The sequence below is a fragment of the Chrysemys picta genome, chromosome 20, assembly GCF_011386835.1.
Source record: "Chrysemys picta bellii isolate R12L10 chromosome 20, ASM1138683v2, whole genome shotgun sequence".
Taxonomy (NCBI): Eukaryota; Metazoa; Chordata; order Testudines; family Emydidae; genus Chrysemys; species Chrysemys picta.
In genome coordinates this window covers 2916864-2944512 of record NC_088810.1, presented here as the reverse complement: position 1 = coordinate 2944512, position 27649 = coordinate 2916864, and the positions used below count along the sequence as shown (strand labels likewise).

Sequence of the window (27649 nt, the reverse complement as noted above, 5' to 3'; positions counted from 1 at the left end):
GGAGGGGGCTTAACACCCCGTCGAGCACTAGAACAGAGAGCCGTCGAGATGACAGGCAAGGTCTACTGGCTTTGTAATGACCCTTCATGTTTGGCCCACCCCATGAAACAATGGGGTCATATGGATCCCTGCGGGGCTGGGGGATGGAGTTTTGCAACCAGAGCACATGGTGGCTGGTTGGTGTCTATGGTTAAGAATTTCCTTTGCCAAAGCCTGTGTGTTTTGCTTCCCTGCCACATATTCCCCAAGAGGTTAAAATACAAGATCAGAGTTTCCACAGTCGTGTTGGAATTGTGAGTCTGCCGACAAACAACGTGGGGCTCTGAGATCTCTCTCAGCCTGGAGGGGGTGGGGGGGTGATTTAAAAGATAACAGGAAACGTCCTAGGTTTTTGCAGAGCAGATGAGCTGCCGTTAAGCAACATCCCCGATTGCTCCCTCCCTCCTTTTGGGAACCTGACATACAGTAACTCTAAGCTCAGGAAGTCCCAGCACTGGCTCTATGGCAAGTGGCCAGCAGCACCCCACCTCCCAAGGAAGGATCCCAGACAAGAGATCTGGCTCCAGGAGTGGTTTAGGAGCCCCAGAGTGAAAAACTAGTAGACTAGTCCCAGATCTAGCATCCCCTGACCAGCGTGGCTATGCCGACATAACGCTAGTGTAGACGCAGCTATGTTGATGGAAGAAACCATCACTCAGGGAAGTGGGGTTCCTACAGCGATGGAAAAACCCTTTCCTTGTGCATAGGCTGCAACTACATTTCTATGCCAACATAGCTACGGCAATGTAGCTACGCTGATAGACAGTCTCCATAATTTAGACAGCCTCGTAGGCCATGTCTGCACTCTGGGTAGTCCCATACTGCAGTTGTAGCGACATAGTATAGACACTTCCTACATCAACAAAAGGGGGTTTTCCATTGATGTTGTTAATCCTCTCTGAGAGACAGGAGCTAGGTGGACAGAAGAATTCTTCCATCGATCTAGCTGCATCTACACCAGGGGTTAGGTGACCTATCTATGGTGCTCAGGGTCTGGGTGTGACATTTTTCACAGCCCTGTGCAATGTAGCGAGGGTGATCTAATTGTCAAGCATAGGTCAGGCCGTAGTGGTGCTGAGAATTCACACCTCTGCCCGGTGCTATTAGTGACACAGGAGAGGAGTGTGTGTTTAATACGGTATTTCATCGGACAGTGTCCCCTTAAGCTTTTCCATCCTGGGGAATGATTAACAGACATGGCCAAAGCTGGGAATTTTACCCGTTTGTCTGGTTCCAGCCTGGTTAAAAATCATCTTCTTTTTAAAAGAAAAAACGTAGCTGTTCCCTCCCCTCCCCAAATCCTAGTCAGTCTTTCTCTCATCTGTCACATTACATGTGAGAAGGAAGGAAACGCCACCTCCTCTCTACTCAGATCGAGTCTCCACTAGACCTGGGTTTGGTGTCAGACCTGTTGCTCTTCTGTTTTTTGCCACCTGGGGCGATACAGGTCCGAGAAAGCATGTCTACACTGCGTTGTAAGCCTGGGTCTCTGGGACCTGACCTTATGGACTCGGTGTTTCCAAGCCTGCACATGAGCGTCCACATTTCACTGGAAACCTGGGTTTACAAGTGCTGGACCCAGGTCTCAGGGCTGTGCTAGCACGTCCACACTGCACTACGCAGAGCTTCTGATTGGGGTCTGCAGCATGAGTTGTGTCCATACTGGAGAATGACAGGGCTTGGACCTGAGTCTCAGTGGGACTCAGGCTTTGACCCAACCTCCCGGCAGAGTCCTACAACCTGTTCCTGAGTGCTCACTGACCCAAGTCAGTCTGATTTGGCTGTGGAAGGAAGTGGGGCTGAGGATTAAACCCGAGTCGGAGTCCACGCTTAGTGTGCAGTGCGGACAGACCCTAGAGAGACCCACTGAGGAGGGACTGGCTGAGAGAGAGCCAGGAAGCAGAAGCAGCAGGACTGCCAGAGACCCCTGGGAGGAGAGGCTGTGAAAGTCGGCAGTGGAAGGTTGAGCTGAAAAACGGTTTTGTCTCTTGGTTTGTTTACATTTGGGACAATCAAACTGCAGAAAGGAGACCGGGGTTGCGGCAGTTTATCCTGGGAAGCTGGGGAGAAGCTCTGCCTTGGGACACTCTTATTGGTTATTCCCTGCTCCCTCCAAAGCCTTTTTCAGGACTCGTTGAGCATCTTCTGCAACTTCATCCAAAAACCTAAGTAACACTTCAGAGGTGACACTGTAAGACTTCTTTGCTGCTATCCCAGTGCCAATCAGTGGTATCAGGCTGATAAAAGATTTAACTCTCATCATAGGTTCCCCGGTAGCCTCTCTGAGCCGCTTCAAAGCCTCTTCTTTTGTTATAGCTTTGGCCAGAGGGGACTTTATAACACACTTCAGCTCATCAGCAGACATCCGAACTTGTTTAGCAAGTGATTCGATGGAATCATCATCCAGGCCAAAGGACTTGCAATACTCTCTCATGTTCTCCACCAGGATGTCGACATCACACTTAACTGAGAGAAATGGGAGAGGAACAGCAGCGAGAGCGCATGACTTCAGGGCTTGTTTCCAGATCTGTTCCTGCAGGGCCTTCTTTTTCTCTTTCAAGATTTCTTCAGAGGTGCTGGGCAGGGCACAGATGAGAACGTGTCTCTTGTGAATGTTGAGGTCATTTGCAAAAGTCTCCTGCAGTTGGGGTGAATCGTACTTGTGAAAGTCCCATCTTGACACCAGGAAAACCTGTGGGGAGATGATCCCTGCTTTTTGTAGCTGCTCCAGGCAGTCACTTCTGATTGCCGCTAGAGTTTTCTCCTTTTTGAAATCTTTTTTTTTTTGTTCATTAGCCAAGTCCACATCCACCTTGGTGCGGACAAAGTAAAACTTCTTCTCCATGCTGTTGATTTCTTTGGCAAGTTTGGTTTCAGCTTCTGTGAAGCGCCCGGCTGCGACGATGATGAAGAAATCATAACGATAAACATTCACATCGGTCAGGTAAGTTTTTGCCGGATATTTCGTTGTTCCGATCCCAGGAAGGTCCCACACAATCACATTTGGGTGAATGGGATGGGGGTAAGCAGTTGGATCCTTTGTTGTTTCTGTCACCCCAGTCTCAGCTGCGCCTCTGTCATCATCGTTCAGGCTCCTTATGGCATTGATGAAAGACGACTTCCCAGAGCCCGAGTTCCCTGTGATGGCGATGTTGAGTTTGGTATTTCTTAACATGTCATCAGACATCTTCACCACAGACATGGCTTCTGAGAAGTTCCCAGCTTTGATAGCGGTCTGGAATTTTGCAGTTTCCTCCTCAGACAGACCGGGCAGTTTACTGCTCCATTTTGAAAAGAAACCATCCCAGTGAGTGTTTGAATCTTTCATTATCCTGGGGAAAAAAACACAACTTCCAGTCAGGGTTAGGGGTTTTCCCTCCCAACAACTATTTACTAACCCACGGTTAGTAGAGTCAGAGTCATAGAAACAGAGTTGAAGGCCAGAAGAGACCCCCTAGATCACCTAGTCTGACCCCCTGTATGTCGCAGGCCACTCACAGCCCCCAGAACTTGCACACTAAACCCAACTACCAAAGTGAGACCAAAGCATTACCGCCCTCAGGAGACCAAATTATCGCCTGCCACAGGACGGGAGCAAGAGGCACCGAGCTGCACCAGTGCCCGGGGCCCCTGCAGTAGCAAGGAACTGATTAAATGAGAGAGACCCAGCAAAAAGAGACGTCCTTGTATCCATGTAACAGAGTCATTGGGCTGGCAGGAAAGGAGCTATTGCTCACAACTTGCAATAAATAAATAAAATAAAGTGTTCAGAATGCCCAAAGGAGAAAGCTTCATTTCTGCGTACATGTGCCACTAGTGGGTGCTGTGCTGGAGGGAGCGGGGAGGGGGCTCTCCCCTGGCAGGCAGGGCTGGCCCTGATGCCCCAGCACATCATTAGGGGTCCTGTGGTGCCAGGAAAAGCCTGAGAAAAAACTGCAACAGTTCACTTTTAAGTTTCTGAAATCCCAGGAAATCTGCCTTCCCTCCCAGTAACTGAACAGGGCCTGACCACGTGATTTCACATCCTTTAAATGTTAATTTCCTTGAGTCTGTGCGTTTGGACTCGGAGAACAGCCTGGAGTAGGGTGACCATACTTCCCCAAAGGAAAACCGGATACCGTGGGGGACTCGCCCAAGCCCACTCTGCATGGAGCTGGCCTGAGCCGCTCACCCAAGCCCCATAACCACACTCACCCGAAACACCCCCCTGCAGGGCTGGCCTCATGACACCCCCGCACAGACACAGGGGATGGCCTGAGCTGCCTGACATCACAGCTTGTCTGAGCCCCGCCCTGCGGGCTGGTGTTGCTCACTCCCACCATGTTCCTCCACCCCACGTGGACAGGTGAGGGAACTAAGCAGTTGGGAAGAGCAAATGGGACAAATACCCAGTTTTGGAGAAAAAAAATCAGGAAAGTGAGACAGGGCTTTAAAAGGGGACTGTCTTGGCCAAACTGGGACTTATGGTCACCCTAGCAGGGAGAAACCTTTGCCCTCCACCCTCTCCCTCCTCCCTTACATAAGAATGGCCACACTGGGTCAGACCAAAGGTCCATCTAGCTCAGCTTCTGGCAAAAAGAAGCTAGGGAAGCCATCCCTGTCCATCCTGGCTAATAGCTATTGATGGACCTATCCTCCATGAACTTATCTAGTCCTTTTTTTAACCCTATTATAGTCTTGGCCTTCACAACATCCTCTGGCAAGGAGTTCCACAGATTGACTGTGCACTGTGTGAAGAAATACTTGCTGTTGTTTTTTTTAAACCTCCTGCCTATTAATTTAATTTGGTGACCCCTAGATCTTGTGGTATGAGAAGGAGTAAAGATTTACTCCTTATTTACTTTCTCCACACCAGTCATCATTTTATAGACTTCTATTATATCCCCATATCTCTTTTCCAAGCTGAAAAGTCGCAGTCTTATTCATCTATCCTCATATGGCAGACATTCCATACCCCTAATCATTTTTGTTGCCTTTTCTGAACCTTTTCCAATTCTAATATATCTTTTTTGAGATGGGGTGATCAGATCTGCACGCAGTATTCAAGATGTGGGCGTACAATGGATTTATATAGAGGCAATATGATATTTTCTGTCTTATTCTCTATCCCTTTCTTAATGATTCCCAACATTCTGTTCACTTTTTTGACTGCTGCTGCACATTGAGTGGATGTTTTCAAAGAACTCTCCACAATGACTCCAAGATCTCTTTCTTGAGGGTAACAGCTAATTTAGACCCCATCATTTTGTATATATAGTTGGGATGATGTTTTCCAATGTGCATTACTTTGCATTTAGCAACATTGAATTTCATCTTCCATCTTGTTGCCCAGTCACCTGGTTTTGTGAGATCCTTTTGTAGCTCTTTGCAGTCTGTCTGGGACTTAACTATCTAGAGTAATTTTGTATCATCTGCAAACTTCACCACCTCTATGGTTGCCCCCTTATCCAGATCATTTATGAATATGTTGAATAGGACTGGTCCCAGAACAGACCCCTGGGGGAGACCACTATTTACCTCTCTCCCTTCTGAAAACTGACCATTTATACCTACCCTTTGTTTCCTGTCTTTTAAGCAGTTAATTATCCATGAGAGGACCTTCCCTTTTATCTCACAACAGCTTACTTGGCTTAATAGCCTTTGGTGAGGGACCTTATCAAAGGCTTTCTGAAAAACAAAGTGCACTATATTCACTGGATCTCCCTTGTCTACATGCTTGTTGATCCCTCAGTGAATTCTCTTAGATTGGTGAGACATGATTTCCCTTTACAAAAAACATGTTGACTCTTCCCCAACAAATTGTGTTGATTTATGGGTCTGATAATTTTGTTCTTTACTATACTTTCAGCCAGTTTGCCGGGTGCTGAAGTCAGGCTTACCAGCCTGTAAGTGCTAGTATCCTCTCTTGGGCCTTTAAAAAAAATTGGCGTCATATTAGCTATCCTCCAAACATCTGGTACAGAAGCTGATTTAAATGATAGTTTACATACCACAGTTAGTAGTTCTGCAATTTCACATTCATGTTCCTTCAGAACTCTTGGGTGAATCCCATCTTTCCCGGGCCTTGTCCAAAACCTCCTCTATTGACACCTCAATCTGGGACAGTTCCTCAGATCTGTCACCCTAAAAGAATGGCTCAGGTTTGGGAATCTCCCTCACATCCTCAGCTGTGAAGACTGAGGTAAAGAATTCATTTAGTTTCTCCACAATGGCCTTATCGTCCTTGAGTGCTCCTTTAGCACCTCGATCGTCCAGTGGCCCCACTGGTTGTTTAGCAGCTTCCTGCTTCTGATGTACTTAACATTTTTTTTATGTTATTTTTTGAGTCTTTGGCTAGCTCTTCTTCAAATTCTTTCCTTCCTAATTATATTTTTACCCTTCACTTGTCAGAGTTTATGCTCCTTCCTATTTTCCTCACTAGGATTTAACTTCCACTTTTTAAATGATGCCTTTTTTTCTCTCACTGCTTCTTTTACTTTGTTGTTTAGCCACGGTGGCTCTTTTTTGACCCTCTTACTATGTTTTTAAATTTGGGGGATACATTTAAGTTGAGCCTCTATTATGGTGTCTTTAAAAAGTTTCCATGCAGCTTGCAGGGATTTCACTTTTGCCGCTGTACCTTTTCATTTCTGTTTCACTAACTTCCTCGTTTTTGTGTTGTTCCCCTTTCTGAAATTAAATGGAGTTTTCCCTGCTGCAAAGATGTTAAATCTAATTATATTATGGTCATTATTACCAAGTGGTCCAGCTATCTTCACCTCTTGGACCAGATACTGTGTTCCTCTTAAGACTAAATCAAGAATTGCCTCTCCCCTTGGGGGTTCCAGGACTAGCTGCTCCAAGAAGCAGTCATTTAAGATATCAAGAAACTTTCTCTCTGCATCCCGTCCTGAGATGACATGTACCCAGTCAATATAGGAATAGTTGAAATCCCCCATTATTACTGAGTTTTTTATTTGTATAGCCTTTCTAATCTCCCTGAGCATTTCACTGTCACTATCACCATCCTGGTGTGGTGGTCGATAATATATCCCTACTGCTATATTTTTATTATTAGAGCAGGAATTACTATCCTTAGAGATTCTATGGTACAGTTTGGTTCATTTATGATTTTTACTTCATTTGATTCTACGCTTTCTTTCACATATAGTGCCACTTCACCAGCAGCACGACCTGTTCTGTCCTTTCGATATATTTTGTACCCTGGTATTACTGTGTTCCATTGCTTATCCTCATTCCACCAAGTTTCTGTGATGCCTATGTGACAAAGCTCTGACCTTGTCTCAGGGAGTCCCGTGCTTCCTGGCGGATTTCGCTAGTCTCAGAGCCACGTAGCCCTTCTCTCTCTAGAGGCAAGGGTCACAGCCTACTGAGCCATTTTCATCATAAGCCAGCAAGGGAGGTGAGGATAAGCTACTCTCCCTCACACAGTCTTTGTTGTCTCCCAGTCTCAGTGATTAATCAGGGGGCGAAGCGGGGATCCCAGGCCCGCCATCTACTCCGGGCTCCAGCCCAGGGACCCTAATCATAGCAGCTATGGTAGCTGACTTTTTGGAAACAGGATGAGTACAATTCCCTGGGCCACTTCCCCACAGCGGCTCCCACTTCCTCAATATCTAGTTCACCTTTACCTCAGGGCCTCCTTCCTTGTGCCTGATATGGTTTGTACTGCTCAGTTTCTCCAACAGCGCAGCTTCCTCCTACAGCTCCTGACATGCGCGCCCACCTGACTAACTGGGAGGCTTTTTAACTAGTTCCAGCCAGCCCCTGATTGGCTTCAGGTGTCCCAATCAACCTAGCTGCCTTCCCTGCCTTCTGGAAAGATCTTAATTGGCCCCAGGGGTCTTAATTGACCTGGAGCAGCTGCCATTTGCTTATCCTTGTAATGGGGATTTGTTTAGCCTGGGGCTAATATATCTGTCTCCCACTACTTTACTATAGCCATCTGGCTTTGCCCCGTCACACCTATTATATCAATATTCTCATTTAATACGAGGCACTCTAGTTCACCCATCTTATTATGTAGACTCCTATGACTTGTGTATAAGCACTTAAAAAACTTGCCACTTTTTAACTGTCTACCATTACATGATGTAATAAAATGGACTCATTTTCATTTGACTGTTTCTTATCAGATCCTACCTATATTTTATCATCTTCCATCCTCTCCTCCTTACTAGAACATAGAGAATCTCCATTAATAGATCCTAGGAATGTCTCTGTCCGAACCACGTGCTCCTCCACACCTGTCGACTTTCCCCCAGCTCTTAGTTTAAAAACTGGTCTACAAACTTTTTAATTTTATGAGCCAGCAACAGAGCCTTTTAAAATTTAATGTCATGCCTTTTGGATTCTGTAGTATCCCTGGAATGTTCCAAAGGCTGACGGATGTTGTGCCAGCAGACCCATGGAGCACATCTTGCCTGGTATATGTAGATGGCACCATTGTCATTTGGAAGCTGTTTGTGGAGCACTTGCAGAAGTTGGAAGCTGTGCTGGAGAGGCTACACCAAGCCAAATTAAAGGTGAAATCAGCAAGCTGCAATTTTTCCTGTGACAAAATAAATTACCTGAGGCGTGTGATCTCAGGGGATGTCGCAGGATTGGGGCTCATTTGCAAGCCAGCATGTTTGCAGGCTGCCTGATGTCACAGTAACTGGGGGTGGGGGGGTTCAAGATGACACGGTGGGGCCTTTGATCCCAGGCACAACCCAAATCCTACCCTCAGCAGCTTTCTGAAAACGCTGTGTAATGTTCCACTGGGTATTGTTTGTGTGTGTGAAAAAGACTAGCTGGTGTGCAGACAAGAGAGTGATTCAGGGGCATAGCAAGGAGCCTGAAAGCACAGTGTGGCCCTGAGGAGGCCAGACAATCAGGGTTCAGAGACCCTAAGGGGAGAACAGGAGATCTGAAACTCAACTGACTTCTCCCAAAACTGAGAATGTAGCTGTAGAAGCTGAGACTGAGTAAGTTGTGACAGTAATGAGGCCCCGCTTCCAAAAGAATGGGGAGGGACTGTCAGAGCCATCAAGTTCTGCAGAAATAATAGACACCTCTTCAGTTGGGAGCAGACTGAAAGAAAATCAAGGGAGAGAAAAGCCCCTGAGAGATTTGGGAAGATATAAAATTCTTATGTGTTCGTGATGGGAAACTGTCCTGACAAAAGGGCACTGCATATATGTAAATAGCTAAATTTGTATGATCTGTAATCTGTTAAATTATTCCTTTTTTCTCTGTTTGGGATAGGGTATTGGGTGTCACCATCTGAGGTCTCATCAGGAGGATGAACAAAACCAGGGGTGTTAGGATCTGGGTGAAACCTTGTAATGGGTTAAGTTAAAGCCTCCTTAAACAAGATCTGTGAATGTGCCGTTCTCTTAAGATAGTTGTTAGATAGTCAAGGGACACCTTTGACACAAGGCTTAGTAGAGATGGCCTAGAAACGAGCACTATGTGGCGTCAGGGTTCCACCAGGTAATGTGACCACCTGAGTGTGGGTATGTGAAAAAGACAAGCTGGGTTGCAAACCAGAACACAGATAGACTCAGAGCTAGAGGCAAAAAGCAGGAAAGCTGAGCAGCGATCTGTGAGGTGGGTGTATGACCCTGGAAGAAGCTCGAGAGAAAGAGAGAGCGTTTTTGCATCTGGTGTTGGCTAAAGAGGATTGGAGCTGTACGCTAGTAACCATTCTTTCGTTTCTGGTTTCTCCTGCATTTGGAGAAGCAGGACTTTGGTCATTCCTGGTAAATAAACAAGATTGCTTCAAAGAATATACCAGAAAATACCAGAAAATACCTCATTTTCTGTGCCCAAGTGGGACATCTTGGGAACTTGAACTCTGACTATCTACTTGGGTCACAAAGGGGCAACAGTATCGAGTGAATGTTCTCTGTCTAGAAACCAAATCCTGCCGTGGATAAGGAGTCTGGGCTGTTAATGAAAACTGGGAGTTATTTAAGAAGGGTTATTAGATGGCCTGTATAAGGAGTATGGGGCTGAATCCTTCCACTTTCACAGCCAACGGGAATTCTGTCTGCCTTCGGGTTGCAGGATTTGGCCCCTCAGACGATACGGGACAGGGTCTTTATTTTTGCTGTTTTTTCCCACTTGATATTATTTTAAAACAATTACTAAATGTATAACACTTGCTAAAGCTCTGAACAAGGAACAGACCAAAGGAAGGTTTCTTACCCACTGTCCCTGGTGGCTTCAGTGGCTCTGAACATCTCCATCTTGTGGTTATAGAATTCCTTTAGCAAAGCCTTCTGCAGCTGTGGAGAATCGTATTTCTGAAATTCCCTACTCGAGACAAGGAAAACCTGTGGGGAGCTCATCCCTACTCTGGACAGGTTGTTGACGCAGTCCTTTCTGATTTTCTTCAGGGTTCTCTCTTCATTGACGCTCTCTTTGCTTTCCTCATTATACAGGTCCAAGTCCACTTTGGAGCGTACAAAGAAAAACTTCTTTCCCATCTTCTTTATCTCCCGGGCCAGCTTGGTGTGGCAGAATCTGCTCCTCTCTGAAGCGATGATGATGAAGACATTGTAGCGGCTGAAGTTCACTTCTTTCAGATAAGTGTCTGGCCGAAAATCTGGGGTCCCAATCGAGGGCAGGTCCCAGACGATCATTATGGGACAGGTGGGATGACAATATGGTACTGGTGCTCTGGTCATTTCCACCGCACGGGGCTCAGCAGCACCTTCGTCTTCGTCTTCCAGGCCCCGGATGGCATTGACCAAAGATGATTTGCCAGATCCCGACTCCCCCGTGACGGCGATATTGAAATCAATGCCTGACAAATTCTTGAGTGTCTGCACCACAGAAGCTGCTTCTAAGAAGTTTCCTGCTTTGATAGCAGCCTCGATCTGTTTAATTTGTTCCACAGACATACCAGGAAGAGTATTTCTATATTCTTTATATAGGTCACCACCAGTACGTTTGAGATCAGCCATCTCCCTGGGAAAAGAAATGGTTATGGTTAGTTTTGTTCTCCCCACAGGATCCGCCAGCACATTGTAACCTGGAGACCAGTATATAAATATCCCAGACATATAACTCATCATACACAAACCTGCAAAGCTGCAAGGAAAGGAGCTTTGGTGACAGACTGAAATAACTAAAATAATCTGCAGAGATTTAGGAACTTTCTGAACTGCCGCTTAGCCAGTCAATCCCCAGCCTTTAGCAGTGCATGGGATTGTTCCATCCTAAGTGCAGGACTCTGCACTTGTCCTTGTTGAACCTCATCAGATTTCTTTTTGCCCAATCCTACAGTTTGTCTAGGTCACTCTGGACTCTCTCCCTACCCTCTAGCGTACCTGCCTCTCCCCACAGCTTTTTGTCATCCGTGAACTTGCTGAGGGTGCAATCCATCTCATCATCCAGATCATTAATGAAGATGTTGAACAAAACCAGCCCCAGGACTGAGCCCTGGGGTGCTCCGCTTGATACTGGCTGCCAACTAGACATTGAACCATTGATCACTACTCATTGAGCCTGACAATCTAGCCAGCCTTCTATCCACCTTATAGTCCATTCATCCAATCTATACTTCTTTAACTTGCTGGCATGAGTACTATCGGAGACCATATCAAAATCTTTGCTAAAGTCAAGATATATTATGTCCACCCCTTTCCCCATATCCACAGAGCCAGTTATCTCAGCATAGAAGGCAATCAGGTTGGTCAAGCATGACATGCCCTTGGTGAATCCATGTTCACTGTTCCTGATCACCTTCCTTTCCTCCAAGTGCTTCAAAATGGATTCCTTGAGGACCCGCTGCATGATTTTTCAGGTACTGAGGTGAGGCTGACTGGTCTGTAGTTCTCCAGATTTTCCTTCTTCCATTTTTTAAAGATGGGCACTACATTTGCCTTTTTCCAACCACATGGGACCTCCACGAGTTTTCAAAGATAATGGCCAATGGCTCTGCAATCACATCAGCCAACTCCCTCAGCACCCTCGGATGCAGCACATCCAGCCCCGTGGACTTGTGCATGTCCAGATTTTGTACGTTGCCTTAACCTGTTCTTTCCCTACTGAGGGCTGCTCACCTCCTCCCCATGCTGTGATGCCCAGGGCAGCAGTCTGGGAGGTGACCTTGTCTGTGAAGACTGAGGCAAAAAAAGCATTGAGTACTTCAGCTTTTTCCACATCATCTGTCACTAGGTAGCCTCCCTCATTCAGTAAGGGGCCCACACTTTCCCTGAGCACCTTCTTGTTGCTATCATACCTGTAGAAACCCTTCTTGTTACCCTTCACATCCCTTGCTCGCTGCAACTTCAGTTGTGCCATGGCTTTCCTGATTACATCCCTCCATGCTTGAGCAATATTTTTGTAATCCTCCCTAGTCATCTGTGCAAGTTTCTACTTCTTGTAAGCTTCCTTTTTGTGTTTAAGCTCACCGAAGATTTCACTGTTAAGCCAAGATGGTCACCTGCCATATTTACTATTCTTTCTGCACATCGGGATGGTTTGTTCCTGCAACCTCAATAAGGCTTCTTGAAAATACAGCCAGTTCTTCTGGACTCCTTTCCCCCTCATATTAGCTTCCCAGGAGATCCTGCCAATTAGGTCCCTAAGGGAGTCAAAGTCTGCGTTTCTGAAGTCCAGGATCCATATTTTGCTACTCTCCTTTCTTCCTTTTGTCAGGATCCTGAACTCAACCATCTCATGGTCACTGCCTCTCAGGTTGCCACCCACTGCTACTTCCCCTACCAATTCTTCCCTGTTTGTGAGTAGCAGGTGAAGAGGAGCACGGCCCCTAGTTGGTTCCTCCAGCACTTGCACAAGGAAGTTGTCCCCAAGACTCTCCAAAAATTTCCTGGATTGTCTGTGCACTGCTGTATTGCTCTCCCAGCAGACATAAGGTTGATTGAAATCCCCCATTAGAACCAGGGCCTGTAATCTTCTGTTAGTTGTCTGAAAAAACTCTCGTCTACCTCATCCTCCTGGTCTGGTGTCTATTGCAGACACCCACCACGACACCAGTTAGGTAGTTACATAGCGCTGGTCTTTTCCCACTGGAAAAGGGGGTGAAAAAGGAGGGAAAACTGACAGACTGTGGGGGAAATACACCTCCTCTCCCTTCCTTTTGTTTTTTACAACTGGAAAAAAAGGTAAAAAGTAAAAAGTGAGAGAAAACTGGGTAATGGGTTGAGACAACAATTGAAAATAGAATAATAAAGCTCTTGGGAGATCGTGCTGTGACAGGGTCTATCCAGCACGGATTCTGCCAAGGGAAATCATGTCTCCCAGATAACAGCCACCAGGAACACTGTACAGGGCTTGTTTGCCCACACTGAGATGCAGCCACCTCTGAAGAGGGGCAGTGAGATTAAAGCAGATTTCCCTGCTCAGTGGGATAGGAAGAGGGGGGCTGTTTCCATACATAAGGGTAACACAGGGTGGGCACTACTAGCCTTGTAGGGTCTCCAATAGGAGTACGACATCAAGGGAATCTCCAAAGAAGGAATATGGCTTAAGTTTATGATTGTTATCTGAATCTCTGCGATCCTGTATCACTCTTCTAAAAGTTATGTGCAGAAGAACCAGCCAGGAAGGCACAGGTAAACAACTCCAAAGGTGTATAACACTCAGGAAGAATTGCATAAACTGGTTCAGACTGGGTCCAAGAATCTCAAGAGGGTTTTTTGCTTGGTATAAAAGGCTGAGCTAAAACTGACAAGGGGCCTTGATTCAACCAATGGACGTGATCCTTTGACCAGGGCATAAGCTGAGACCAGCACAGAATCACATCAATGTCCGGCTGGAAAGGACCTCACGAGGTCATCCAGTACAGTCCCCGCGCTGGGTCAGGACCAAGCAAAACTAGAGCAGCCCTGAGAGGGGTTTGTCCAGCCTGGGCTTAAAAACCTCCAGTGATGGTGATCCCACAACCCCCTTTAGAAACAGATTCCAGAGCTTAACTGTCCTTATTTCGTTACAAAGTTATTCCTAATATGAACCTTATATCTCCTTTCCTGCAGGTAAGCCCTTTGCATTTTGTCCTGACTTCAGTGGCCATGGGGAACAATTGATCCCGGTCCCCTTCATAACAGCCCTTTAATATTAGCCTATTCCACTCAACTCACCCCAGACTTGCAAAATGTTCCCAGCCTTTTAGCCCTGCCCCGAGGAGTTGAGATGTTGCTGTCACTTACCCCTCAGTGAGCCGTGGAGACCACGGTCCCTACGCCACCAGACCGCTGACAATCCCCGCGGCAAGAAGGCCCCGTGCATGACTACTGTTGCAGGCTACCAAGCTCAGCGCTGGATTTCTCAGGGTACGTCCATCCCTCCTCTCACCTCACAGCAACAGCACAGCCCCCCTGCTCCAGCGACTCCGTCCTTCCTTCAGCCCGACTCCACCTGCCCCAGCAATTGAGGTGTGTGCAGATGGGTGCTGGAATTCAAAACTGGAACTCAGCGCAAACAACGACATTCTTTTCAGTTTCTGGCACCACCCTTGCTCAACCAGTCCCAGGGGGTACTGCCAGTTTCAGGGAGGCTGTTAAGGTGGCTACCGATCTCCCAGCCCCTGTGTTCACACCCCACAGTCCACACAGTTCAGCTCTGACCTGCCACATGACCTACTGCCGTGGTCAGAGGCCTCCATTGTTTGCAGCTGTCTCTTCTACAGTGAAGAGGGTTAATTGCTGTCTTCATCGAGCCTGAAAGCGAGCGCTGGGCTTTGATGGGGAGCCCTGGCTCCCATCCTCCCTGTTCTAACCACTAAACTTCACTCCCCTTTGTACACAACCCGCCGGTGTCTGGCTTCCATTGTCGTACTGGGGATGGACTGCTGTCATCGATATTCAGGGTGAAAGCTGGATCGATGCTATGAAAGCCATGGCCAACTGCAGCAAGGAGTGGATCAAGTTGGGTATCATTCAAAAGCCTTTTGTCCCACGGACAGAATGGTGGTAACCCTGAGAAACCTCTAGAGTAATTATTTGTAGCCAGGGCCAGCTCCAGCATTTCTGCCGCCCCAAGCAATCACGATCGGCGGCAGCAATTGGGAGTGAGGGACCTGCCGCCCCCGAATTGCCGCAGGTGCCACCCGTCTCCCTTGGCTGCCCCAAGCACCTGCTTGTTAAGCTGCTGCCTGGAGCCAGCCCTGTTTGTAGCCCCATAGAATCATCGAAGTAGGACTGGAATGGACGTCGCTTGGTCATCTAGTCCTGACCTTCGCGCTGAGGCAGGAATAAGGATTATCTAGAGTAGCGATTCTCAAACTTTTTGTATTGACAACCCCTTTCACAAAGCCAGCCCCTTGTAAATTCAAAACACATTTTTCTATTAACATGATTTTAAATGCTAAATTTATAACCCCGTTGTTTAAAATGAATTTACCTTTTCTCACCACTTTTAAGTTAAGACTGTGGTGGAAAAAGTCACCCACGCATTGATTTTTAGTTCACAGACTCAAGCCTGAGGCCAGTTTATTGCAATGCATACCAACGCGTTGGGGTAGCAGTCCGAAAACTACCACACCTAGCACAGCACACAGGCTGCTTTTATTCCATCAAACCGCAAGCATAGTACAAATAATATGTCATTTATGCAAAAATAAGAGTAGGGGTCTGTCCCTCTTTCCCGGTAGCTTCCTCATTATTTACGAGAATTGGGTGCCTATTGGGTGGGGGTTTTCTTGGTGGTTTTCTGACCTGGGTGGTACTTGGCACCAGTTGGAGTATTGTTCTTGTCAAGGTACATATTGTTTTTTTCCGGGGTTTTACGGTTAAGGGCATAGGGGTTTATTACAGGACGCCCAAAGATGATATCTGATTGGCTGGTTGGCAGATAGCTGGAACTATAGGAGAAGTTGGCCTTTACTAGAAGCAATTTCTTCATATAAGCTGTTATTATGTTTCTTCAACAAGCAGTTATCATGTATTTCATAAAAAAGCAGTTATTCTGTTGCTAAGGCCTTTTGCATTGCTTCCTTCCCCTTCCTCCTCTGGCCATAGCCCATGACCGTATTTGGCAGGGAATTGTACATCCTAGTTTTGTTCAGGTTCTGGCCTGTACTGTTCTATGTAAAGGCCGTATGTATAGTCAGCTTCTGTCAGAGGGCCTGAATTTGGGCCTTCGGTGTTACTTTGGCTGTCATAAAGAAGGCCACCTAGTTCTTTTTTCCCACAATTTCCCTCCTCTGATGCCGTGTAGGCATCACCGAGATTCATTTTTGCTGGACACGGCTGAGGATCGTGAACTGGCCAGCTTGGGAGTGCCGAGATTGGTGCCGGCCTGTTTAAGGGAGTTAATGCTAGGGGTACTGACGCTAAGTGGGCCTACAACCTTCGCCCCATCCCCCATTGCATACCTTACCTCCCTGAAACCAGCTTTATTTTTTTCGGGCTGGGTGATGGGGAAGAGCAGTGTCTGAGAAAGGGGCGGGGGTCTTTAGACAGAAAACAAAGGACATTAGTTTAGTGCAAAGCATAATAGTGCGGTAGCACTGACTATAAATTGGTTACATGCATTCTTTTTACGGACCTGGTAGGATTCGGTATGTGGGAGCCCACATCCCTTCAACCGGCCTGTATGCTTGGAAGGAACACTGCAAACGTTTGCACTTTTACCCTTTATGACAACAGATTAGATGATACTTTTGAGGTGTCTATAAGGGCAGTAGGCCACACCTGATGTTCAAGATTGCTTCGAACGGCCGTGAGCTGGTCATTTAGAAAATTTCGAACTTTTGAACATGTCAGATCCCACTGCAATGCCTTTTTTTAAACTTGCTGATACTTAATACAATTCTTGTTAGAAGTTTTGCACTAAGGGCGGAGATAATATGTAATTTGAAAACTGGATAAGGACAGCGTGAACTTAATGGTTCCTAATGTGGCATTAATTACAGTTTATCAGTGTTCCAACACACTAACACATTTTTCCCTGTGAAGAATTATAACACATTTGTTGGCTAAACACCTTTACAAAGGGCAGAGAGGCACTAATATTAATGGTATAAGTAGGGGTATATTGCAATATGATACAGGCTAAATAGGAGGCTACTAATTGGCTAAGATTTAGAAAAATATTACTTTTCCCCTCCTGACCCCAAATTTGTTAAGGAGGAGAGGCTGAGGGATATTAAAAGTTTCATCTTCAGGTAGTTTTGGCTAGCTTCCGCAAGCTATTCTTCGAGATTTTGTAGTCTTAGTTCACTTAGTAGTCCGGCAATGAGGCTGCAAGGGAGCGGTTACCAGCACAATCACCTTGCTTGGTTGGAGGCTTTATTATGTCCTCGGGTGGAGAAGTTGTTTTCTTAGTAAGATCCGAAGGCTCAGTGGGTTTGTCAGCAGACAAAGGAGAGGTTACCAGCCCTTTACCTTGTTCTTCACTTCTGCTGTTCAGAAGGAACAACGCCAGAAGGAAAGATAGACTGATCAGTCAAAGAGCCATTTCAATGAGAAACATGGACCGGTAGTCAATTCTCAGTACTTTATAGCGGTGCTGATAATTAACAGGACTTAATGAGAGTCCCTTAGCATGGGGCCAGGGCAGTTCTTTGCTGATGGACCTCTATGTAGACCCAGTCTCCTGGTTTCAGTGAGTGGCAGGACTGCTGTATATAAAAAGACTAACACATTTCGTTAGTGCCTGACTATTGTGTAATTTATTAAACGACTGTTTATTTGAGCCAGGGCCAGCACGGCACTGCCGGTAGTCGCATCGGGCGATTCGGTTAGAAATTTATGAGAGCTGAGTTCAGTCTTTTGATTTAGAGTGGTCTTTAAAAGGCATTTGGCCATATTGATAAAGCTGCATACAACTTGCTACAATTTGTTTAGGTGTGCCAAATTGTGGCACAAAATTCCTAAACCAAGCTCCACAACAGCTCCGGCAAACCAAGAAACACCTTTGCCCAAACTGTTGCAGCAACTCGTCCAAAAACCCTTCCCATTTTCCTGGCTTTGTCTGCCCTGCTGCAGCCACAACTTTGGTGTTATTTAAAACAATTTAAATGTTGTAAAGCATTAAGTTACTTTAAGGATTAAATGCTCAATACCAACATTAAACAACACTCGTTTACTTTGTTTGACAACAGTATTTTTTGGTTTTACCACCCCAAAGCAACACCAATTTATTTTAAACTTATAAAACACCAGGAGTGTTTTTTTAGCAAATTTGAATAACTTGTTTATAATTAAATGATTTCACTTAAATAATCCTTTGCCTGGATTCCTTACAGACACTCCCAAAAGAATGGCTTCAAAGAAATCAAGAATTTTTTATAATCATAGAATCATAGAATATCAGAGTTGGAAGGGGCCTCAGGAGGTCATCTAGTCCAACCCCCTGCTCAAAGCAGGACCAATCCCCAACTAAATCATCCCAGCCAAGGCTTTGTGAAGCTGGGCCTTAAAAACCTCCAAGGAAGGAGATTCCACCACCTCCCTAGGTAACGCATTCCAGTGCTTCACCACCCTCCTAGTGAAAAAGTTTTTCCTAATATCCAACCTAAACCTCCCACACTGCAACTTCAGACCATTGCTCCTTGTTCTGTCATCTACCACCACTGAGAACAGCCGAGCTCCATCCTCTTTGGAACCCCCCTTCAGGTAGTTGAAGGCTGCTATCAAATCCCCCCCTCATTCTTCTCTTCTGGAGACTAAACAATCCCAGTTCCCTCAGCCTCTCCTCATAAGTCATGTGCTCCAGACCCCTAATCATTTTTGTTGCCCTCCGCTGGACTCTTTCCAATTTTTCCACATCCTTCTTGTAGTGTGGGGCCCAAAACTGGACACAGTACTCCAGATGAGGCCTCACCAATGTCGAATAAAGGGGAGCGATCACATTCCTCGATCTGCTGGCAATGCCCCTACTTATACAGCCCAAAATGCCGTTAGCCTTCTTGGCAACAAGAGCACACTGTTGACTCATATCCAGCTTCTCGTCCACTGTGACCCCTAGGTCCTTTTCTGCAGAACAGCTACCTAGCCATTCGGTCCCTAGTCTGTAGCAGTGCATGGGATTCTTCCGTCCTAAGTGCAGGACTCTGCACTTGTCCTTGTTGAACCTCATCAGGTTTTTTTTGGCCCAATCCTCTAATTTGTCTTGGTCCCTCTGTATCTGATCCCTACCCTCTAGTGTATCTACCACGCCTCCTAGTTTAGTGTCATCTGCAAACTTGCTGAGAGGGCAGTCCACACCATCCTCCAGATCATTAATAAAGATATTAAACAAAACCGGCCCCAGAACCGACCCTTGGGGCACTCCGCTTGAAACCGGCTGCCAACTAGACATGTAGCCGTTGATCACTACCCATTTCGCCCGACAATCTAGCCAGCTTTCTATCCACCTTACAGTCCACTCATCCAGCCCATACTTCTTTTAACATTTACGTAGTGTTACTGCTTAATTTTTTTCAGTAACTACAGAATTAACTTTTTTACTTTCTTTCTTTTAACTTCCTTAAACTGCGGCTGCCTGCTTGTCTGGGCCCGATCCTTTTTTCTTGCTGGTTCACTTTTTTTTCCCATGGGCACAGGCATTATTTTACTACCGATTCAACAAGGAGGGTGGGCTTTTTGGCTAACCCCCCTTTTATTTATTTATACTTTTTAGCTAAATTAAGAAGGTGATTAATTTCTGCCTAGATCTATTTTGCTTGATATATATATATGACGACACCTACTACTCCTACCAAACAATTACTTAAAACATTACTGCAATAAGCTCAGGCCTCTCTCTTCGGCGAGACCTCCTATCCTAGACCTCCTTTTCAGGTGTGGTCAACACCTCAACAGTCACACCAATAGGAAGGGCTTTACAAAGGTGGTCCTCGCACACACCGCTTTCGGCAAAAGGGCACCGGCCCGTCTTCACGAGAACGGGATAGGAGACCCCATTGTCTCCGGTACGGCGGGCGATTTCCTGGGACTCCCCCTCTCTCTGAGCAAGGGGAGGGAGCCCATGGCTCCAAGAGGAAGATCTGGGTAAGGTTTCGTCCATAGGTCAGTCACACAGAAGGTTAGGAAAGGCACGGTCCCCACACACCCCTCCTCTGGCAGAGAGCACTGGCTCGTCTTCAAGAGAACAGGATGGGATACTCTACTGCCTGGGAGTTCGTGGGTGGTTTCCCAGGGCCTCCTCACTCTCCGAGCCAGGAGGGGCTTCTTGGCACTTCAAGGGAAACAGAGGTAGGGTCACCTCATGGCCCACAATCACACAGCACACCTAATTCGGGATCTCTGTTACGGCATCTCTCACCACTACCAGCCTATTGCTGGTGGGAGCCCTGCCACCCCCCTCGGCTGCTCCGGGACTCCCTGGATGTCTGGCCTACTCACGGTAGGATCCAGGGATTCCTTGGATTTCTGCCCTACCCATGGTAGGATCCACTTTTTCCCGGGGTCACCCAGCAGCCGGTCAATCGTCCTCCGGGGGGACCAGTCCCCGAAGGCCGAGCCACACGAAGCTAACTAACACAAAACACACAAAACCCAACAAAACGGACACACACAAAACGAACAGGGATCAGGCAAATGAGTCTAGCCTCAAAAGGTTCAGATCACAGTGCACCCTTACCTGAACCTAGAGCCTATGGGCAGCTCCCCACTGAAGCCCAAATAGAGAGAAGGGTCTCTTACCTGGCACCTGGGATCGGTGTGGAAGCAGCCCACGGTCCTCCAGTCCGGTGGGAAAAGTCGTGGAAAAAGTCACCCACACATTGATTTTAGTTTACAGATTCAAGCCTGAGGCCAGTTTATTGCAATACATATCAACGCATTGGGGTAGCAGTCCGAAAACTACCACACCTAGCACAGCACACAGGCTGCTCTTATTCCGTCAAACCGCAAGCATAGTACAAATAATACGTCATTTATGCGAAAATAAGAGTAGGGGTCTGTCCCTCTTTCCCGGTAGCTTCCTCATTATTTACGAGAATTGGGCGCCTATTGGGTGGGGGTTTTCTTGGTGGTTTTCTGACCTGGGTGGTACTTGGCACCAGTTGGAGTGTTGTTCTTGTCAAGGAACATATTGTTTTTTTCCGGGGTTTTACGGTTAAGGGCATAGGGGTTTATTACAGGACGCCCAAAGATGATATATGATTGGCTGGTTGGCAGATAGCTGGAACTATAGGAGAAGTTGGCCTTTACTAGAAGCAATTTCTTCATATAAGCTGTTATTATGTTTCTTCAACAAGCAGTTATCATGTATTTCATAAAAAAGCAGTTATTCTGTTGCTAAGGCCTTTTGCATTGCTTCCTTCCCCTTCCTCCTCTGGCCATAGCCCATGACCGTATTTGGCAGGGAATTGTACATCTTAGTTTTGTTCAGGTTCTGGCCTGTGCTGTTCTATGTAAAGGCCGTCTGTATAGTCAGCTTCTGTCAGAGGGCCTGAATTGGGCCTTTGGTGTTATTTTGGCTGTCATAAAGAAGGCCACCTAGTTCTTTTTTCCCACAAGACTAAAACACATTTTTATAGAATTATTGTTTTTTTCCCCAGTAGTTACTGTTTAATACTGGGGTTGCGAAGAAGCATTGTCAGTGTCGCTTTTCACGGCAGACTTAGCGCTCCATTGCCACCCTTACTTCTGCGCTGCTGCTGGCGACAGCGCTGCCTTCAGAGCTGGGCAGCTTGTGACCCCCCACGTTATAATCTACGACACCCCCTGACAGGTCACAACCTCCCCCCCCCAATTTGAGAAGCTGTAATCTAGACCATCCCTAACAGGTGTTTGTCTAATCTGCTCTTGAAAACCTCCAATGACCGAGATTCCACAACTCCCTAGGGAATTTGTTCCAGTGTTTAACCTAACAGTTAGGAAGTTTTTCCTAATGTCTAAATGTTCCTTGTTTCAATTTAAGCCATTGCTTCTTGTCCTGTCCTCGGTGGCTCAGTAGAGCAATTTATAACCCTGCTATTTATAACAGCCTTTTATGTACTTGAAGACTTATCGGGTCCCCCCTCAATCTTCGCTTCTCCAGACTAAACAAACCCAGTTTTTTCAGTCTTTCCTCAAAGGGCATTAATATTTTTTGTTGCTCTCCTCTAGATTTTCTCCAATTTGTCCACATCTTTCCCAAAGTGTGGTGCCAAAAACTGGATACAGTCCTCCAGCTGAAGCCTTATCTGTGCTGAGTAGAGTGGAAACCACTCCTGCTAATGCATCTCAGAATGATGTTCCCTTTTTGTTTTGCAAGAGTATGACATTGTTGACCCGTATTTAGCTTGTGATCTGCTATAACCCCAGACCCTCTTCTGCAGTTCTTCTTCCAAGGTAGTCATTTCCTATTTTGTATGTGCACAATTGATTATTCTTTGCTAGGGTATGTCTACACTACCCACCGGATCAGCGGGTAGTGATCGATCTATTGGGGATCGATTTATCACCTAGACCCACGAGAGGCGCAAGCAGAGTCGACGGGGGAGCGGCAGCGCTCGACTCAGCGCCGTGCACATCCTGCGGTAAGTAGACCTAAATACGTCGACTTCAGCTACGCTATTCTCATAGCCGAAGTTGCGTATCTTAGGTCGATCCCCCCCACCTAGTGTAGACCAGGACTAAGAGTGGTACTTTGCATTTGTCCTTATTGAATTCCATCCCGTTTATTTCCGACCATTTCTCCAGTTTGTCCAGATCATTTTGAATTTTAATCCTATCCTCCAAAGTACTTGCAACCCCTCCCAGCTTCGTATTGTTCACAAACTTTATAAGTATGGTCTCTATGCCATTATCTAAATCATTGATGAAGATATTGAATAGTCCCAGATCCAAAACAGATCCCTATGGGATCCCACTCGATATGATCTTCCAGCTTGACGGTGAACAATTGATAACTAATCTCTGAGTACGGTATTCCAGCCAGTTGTACATCCACCTTATAATAGGTTCCTCTGGGCTGTATTTCCCTAATTTGCTTTTGAGGAAGTCATGTGAGATGGTATCAAAAGCCTGTATATTCGAAGAAATGTTTAAAAATCAATGTTGATTTAATTATACTTTAACAGGGCAAGTCAAACATGCAGCCCTCACACATTTAAATTGTGGCCCTCGGCTGGCAGTGCGGTGTTAGCAGTTAACGCTCGGAACATGAGACCTGATGAATGTCTGTAATGTTACAGATCCCTGCCTGTGGAGAGAGAGCTTCAAACTGGTTTGTCATCACCAGTAAAACAGAAACGGTTCAGTGGTGCAGATTATCAGCTTTGCGTATTATGCCAAAAGAGAAAGTGCTTGAGATGTCAGCATCCAGCCAGAAATAACCGGCCAGATGCTGGAAATTACTGGACTCCATCCACAAATGATATAGACACAGTTACATAACATACATATAACATAAGACTGCCTGGCCGATTTCTGAGCTAGGAAACTGCCCGCTGTTGTTTATTTATACTGTGTCCAGAGAAACTGGCTTTTGTACACACCTGCAAATTATCCCCCTTCACTCCTACCTTCACAATCTCCTTTGCCATGTGCCTACAGACAGCCTGACAATGGTTAGGGAGCAGGGGCGCACCCTCCCACCCCCCCGTCTCTCATGCTGACTGGCGTTGTGTGAATAATTGATTGCTCAGTTTGCTGATGGCTCAGAAAAAGATCTAAAGGAAACATTGAAACTTCTTTGGCATTTGTAGGGGTTTGGGGTGTGACTGAAACAATTCTCTGAAATCCACGTGTGTTCATTAATTGTTTCAGTCAAACTCATTTGTCGACAAAGAACATTTTGGCCAAAACATTACACCCAGCGCTAATGCTGACCGATATCGTCTTATCGTTTCCTTGGGCTCTTCTGTCTGTCTCCATCCGTCATCGCTTATCTTATACTCAGATTGTCACGGCTCTTCGAGGCAGGGACCAAATTTTTATCCTGTGTTTGTGCAGCAAAATCCAAGAAGGGGTGGAGTGGGGGCAGGGCCTGGGGCAGAGCCGAGGGTTGAGCACCCCCCAGCATATTAGAATTTCGGCGCCTCTGGTGGGGAGGGGGGAAGGGGGGTTCTGGGAATTGGGTCCCCTGGGTTACTTCTGTAGTGAGGGCAGTGGGGTCAGTGGACTAGAGCGTTGGGGACCAGGGGTCAGGATTTCTAGGTTCCAGCTCTGAGAGGCCAGTTGGGTCTAGCAGTTACAGCAGGAGGTTAGCTGGGAATCAGGACTCCTGGGTTCCACAGAGAGGAGACTATCGTCTAGTGGTTATAGCGGGGGGAGGGGAAAGATGGACCCTTGATCTGATCCAGCCTGGCTGCTCTCATGTTCTTCTGAAGCCAGAATGTGATCCTCTAGTCTGAGCTCTTGTATAGCATGGGACATAGAACTGTCCGAATTAATTCCTGTTTGAACTGGAGCAGATCTTTTAGGAAGAAGACACTTCCCCCCACTGAGCCCTGGGATCCCCCCAGCTGCTTCCCCTGGACCCCTCTCACATAGGCGCCAACTTTCTCCGGCGCCGGTGGGTGCCCGTGCCCCCCACCCCTTTCCCCACCCCGACTCCACCCTTTCCCCGCCCCTGGCCCCGCCCCCATTCCAACCCCATCCCCAAAGTCCCCGCCCTAACTCCGCCCCTCCCTGTCCCTATTGGATCCCTTCCCCAAATCCCCGCCCTGGCCCCGCCTCTTCCCCAGCGTGCCGTGTTCTCCCTCCTCCCCCGTCCCTCCCCGCCCCACGAATCAGCTGTTTCACAGTGCAAGCGCTGGGAGGGAGGGGGGAGAAAGTCTCAGGACCTGCAGGGGGAGATGCAATCCAGCCCAGCCTGGGGTGAAGAGCTCAGTGAGGATGTTGCAGGGGAGACACTGGCCCCCTGAGTCTCTTTCGTGCACTAAACATCTCTGCTTGGGCTCTGGGGGAGCCTGGTTCTGGGGTTTCACGGGAAGCTGCTCTCGTTGTTTCCATCCTGGTGGACGTGACTCCATTCGAACCAGCCGCCTCTCTGCATGTTCCTGTGGATGTTGTCTCTAGGCTGTTCCCTCCTGCCCAGCCGCGGCATTGCAGGGGACATTGCCATTTCCTCGGCCGCGACGGTCAGTCTCAGCTGGTCCCTTCTCTGGGCTGCCTCGTTGGGTCTTCTGTGGCCAAGTCACACAACAGCCCAACCCCTCTTCCGGAGTCCAGCTGTAAACAAAAACAAGGTCCTTTGCCCTGCCTGGGCTCAGTTCTGAACAAAAAGCTTCTTTCACCCCTCCAGGGGCTTGAATCTAGAGTTCAGCCCCTCCCCCTTGTCAGGGTATTGACACCCCACCCCCAGCATTTCCCAGACCAAGTACCACCTAAACCAGCCTTCTGCCCATCCTGGGCTTCTACCTCCTTCCCTGGTCTTCACAGGCCCTTGTCCTCTCCTCTCTAAGGCCCTGCCCCAGGAGCTGCACCTGTTCCTGTAGCTCTGTTTTCTCACCTCAGCCAACCCCAGCGACCGGCCCTTCCTCCAGGCCTTTTCCAGGGAGCAGGGTCTCCCCTCCAGCCCAGCGCTCTCTGGTCCTTACACAGCTTAGTTCTGCCTCCTCTGGTCGAGGCCATCGGTGAATCACCTCCCGGGTGCAGAGCATAACTACTTAGGTAGGTTATAAAAGGTGATAGAGGATAGGTCCATCCATGGCTATTAGCAGGGTGGTCAGGGACACAACCCCATGCTCCAGGTGTCCCTACACCTACAACTGCCAGAAGCTAGGAGTGGATGACAGGGGATGGATCACTGGATAATTGCCCTGTTCTGCTCACTCCCTCTGAAACACCTGGCATTGGCCACTGTCAGACACAGGACACTGGACTAGATGGATCATTGGTTTGACTCACTGTGAAGGGTTCTCAGGGTGCCACCTGAACTGTGGGACCACTGAGCCCCCTGTCCCACCAGCACTCTGACATGGTGATGCTGTGACAAGCTACAGACCTCTGACAGATGCTGCACTTACACAGCCATCCCCAGGAATATCCAACTGAGTTACATGAATGATCTCCCAGCCACTCATGAACCAACAATCGGGAGGCTCCAGCCAATTCCCCCCAGCTCTGCACCCCAGAGCTGTGCCCTCCTGCCCTGGTCAGAAGCCTGGCCAGCATCAGTTCATTACCCAGGCCGCTCCTCTCTCGATGTGGAGAGGACACATACCAGCCTTTGTAACCTTAGCTGAGACACCGCACGCACTTCAATCAAACATACTGTTTAGGTAGGATATAAAACAGGTTTATTAATAGAGAGATGTTAGCTGATTATAAGTAGCGAGCGTAGAGATCACAGTTGGTTACCCAAGAAATCAAATAAATCCACAATCTGAGTTCTATAAACTAAACAGGCTTTGAATCAAGCACCCCGACAGATGGTACTAACAGGTCCCAGAACTTCTAAATGCAGGCTGGGACTCTCCTCCAGCCCAAGACCTCCCTCCCCAGTTCAGAGTCTTTGTCCTCCAGACGTGTTTCCAGGTATTGAGTTGTGGGAGGAGTGAAGCCAAGTCATGATGTCACTTCCCCTCTTTTATACTTTCTTCCAGCTGGCTGAAAAGTTCTATGCTTGTGACATGACGGTCTGCCCCCATTAGTCAAGCAGTCTCCATTGCCTACCTGCGTGTCCATTGTATCCAGTTCCTGGGATAGTGGATTCTCTTTAACGGGCCAGTGACAGTGGTGAATATGGGGGTGCCAGGGTGCTACTCAGGGTGGCCATTCTTATGTTCTCTCCCTTGCCTTACACTTCCCCTCCTGCTCTGCCCCTCTTTTTCATGGGAAAATGTCAATTCAGATGCATTTTTTCCTCTTGTCATCAGGAAATTTCAAAATTAAAAATGTATTTTAGATATTCAATGAACATTTCTGAATTTTTGGTGTTTGGAAACTCACAAGAGTTTGGTTTTCTATTTCTGATATTTGCCTGTTCATTTTTTCTTATATTTTAATATTCCCTTCTCTTTTCCCAATGGAAAGGTTAAAAAAATGTGAGGAAGGAGACAGAAACCTACTTTTAGAACAAGACAAAGTTGGGCAAAAGGAAGAGCTTGTCTACAAAAACTAGACAATGGGCTCTTCAATCTAGAAGACAAAGGTCTAACAAGATCCAATGGCTGATCATTGAAGCTACGAGACAAATTCAGACTGGAAATAAGGGGCACATTTTTAACAGTGAGTAATTAACAATTGGAACAATTTACGAAGGGTCATGGTGGAGTTCCCATCACTGGCAATTTTTAAATCAAGAGGGGATGTTTTGCTAAAAGATCTGCCCTGGTTCAAACAGGAATTAATTCAGGGAAGTCCCATGGTCTGGGTTATCCAGGAGGTCAGACTGGATGGGGGGCTATGTTTGGGCTCGGGCTGGAGCTCGTGTGGCTCGGACTGGGGGGCTATGTTTGGGCTCGGGCTGGAGCTCGTGTGGCTCGGACTGGGGGGCTATGTTTGGGCTCGGGCTGGAGCTTGTGTGGCTCGGACTGGGGGGCTATGTTTGGGCTCGGGCTGGAGCTCGTGTGGCTCGGACTGGGGGGCTATGTTTGGGCTCGGGCTGGAGCTCGTGTGGCTCGGACTGGGGGGCTATGTTTGGGCTCGGGCTGGAGCTCTGGGACCCTTGGGATTCAGCCAGAGCCTGAACATCTACAGTGAAAATTGATAACTGCGCAGCCCAAGACAGTTGACACGGGTCAGCCACGGGTGTTTTATTGCAGTACAGGCAT

General features: G+C 47.2%; 1 protein-coding gene across 2 annotated transcripts; it reads right to left on the bottom strand.

The window, feature by feature from the left end:
• Positions 1–1994: 1994 nt before the first annotated feature.
• Positions 1995–20850, bottom strand: LOC101953016 (interferon-gamma-inducible GTPase 10-like). Of its 2 annotated transcripts, XM_065574034.1 has the most exons (4): positions 20643–20850; positions 14202–14443; positions 10231–10995; positions 1995–3371 (listed from the first exon to the last, which is right to left on the bottom strand). In XM_065574034.1, the coding sequence occupies exons 3-4, from the start codon at positions 10989–10991 to the stop codon at positions 2129–2131; spliced, it is 2004 nt and encodes a 667-aa protein (XP_065430106.1). In that variant the 5' UTR covers positions 10992–10995; positions 14202–14443; positions 20643–20850; the 3' UTR covers positions 1995–2128. The 2 variants fall into 2 exon arrangements, with proteins under 2 accessions (XP_065430106.1, XP_065430107.1); XM_065574035.1 differs by lacking the exon at positions 14202–14443.
• Between the last annotated feature and the right edge of the window lie 6799 nt (positions 20851–27649).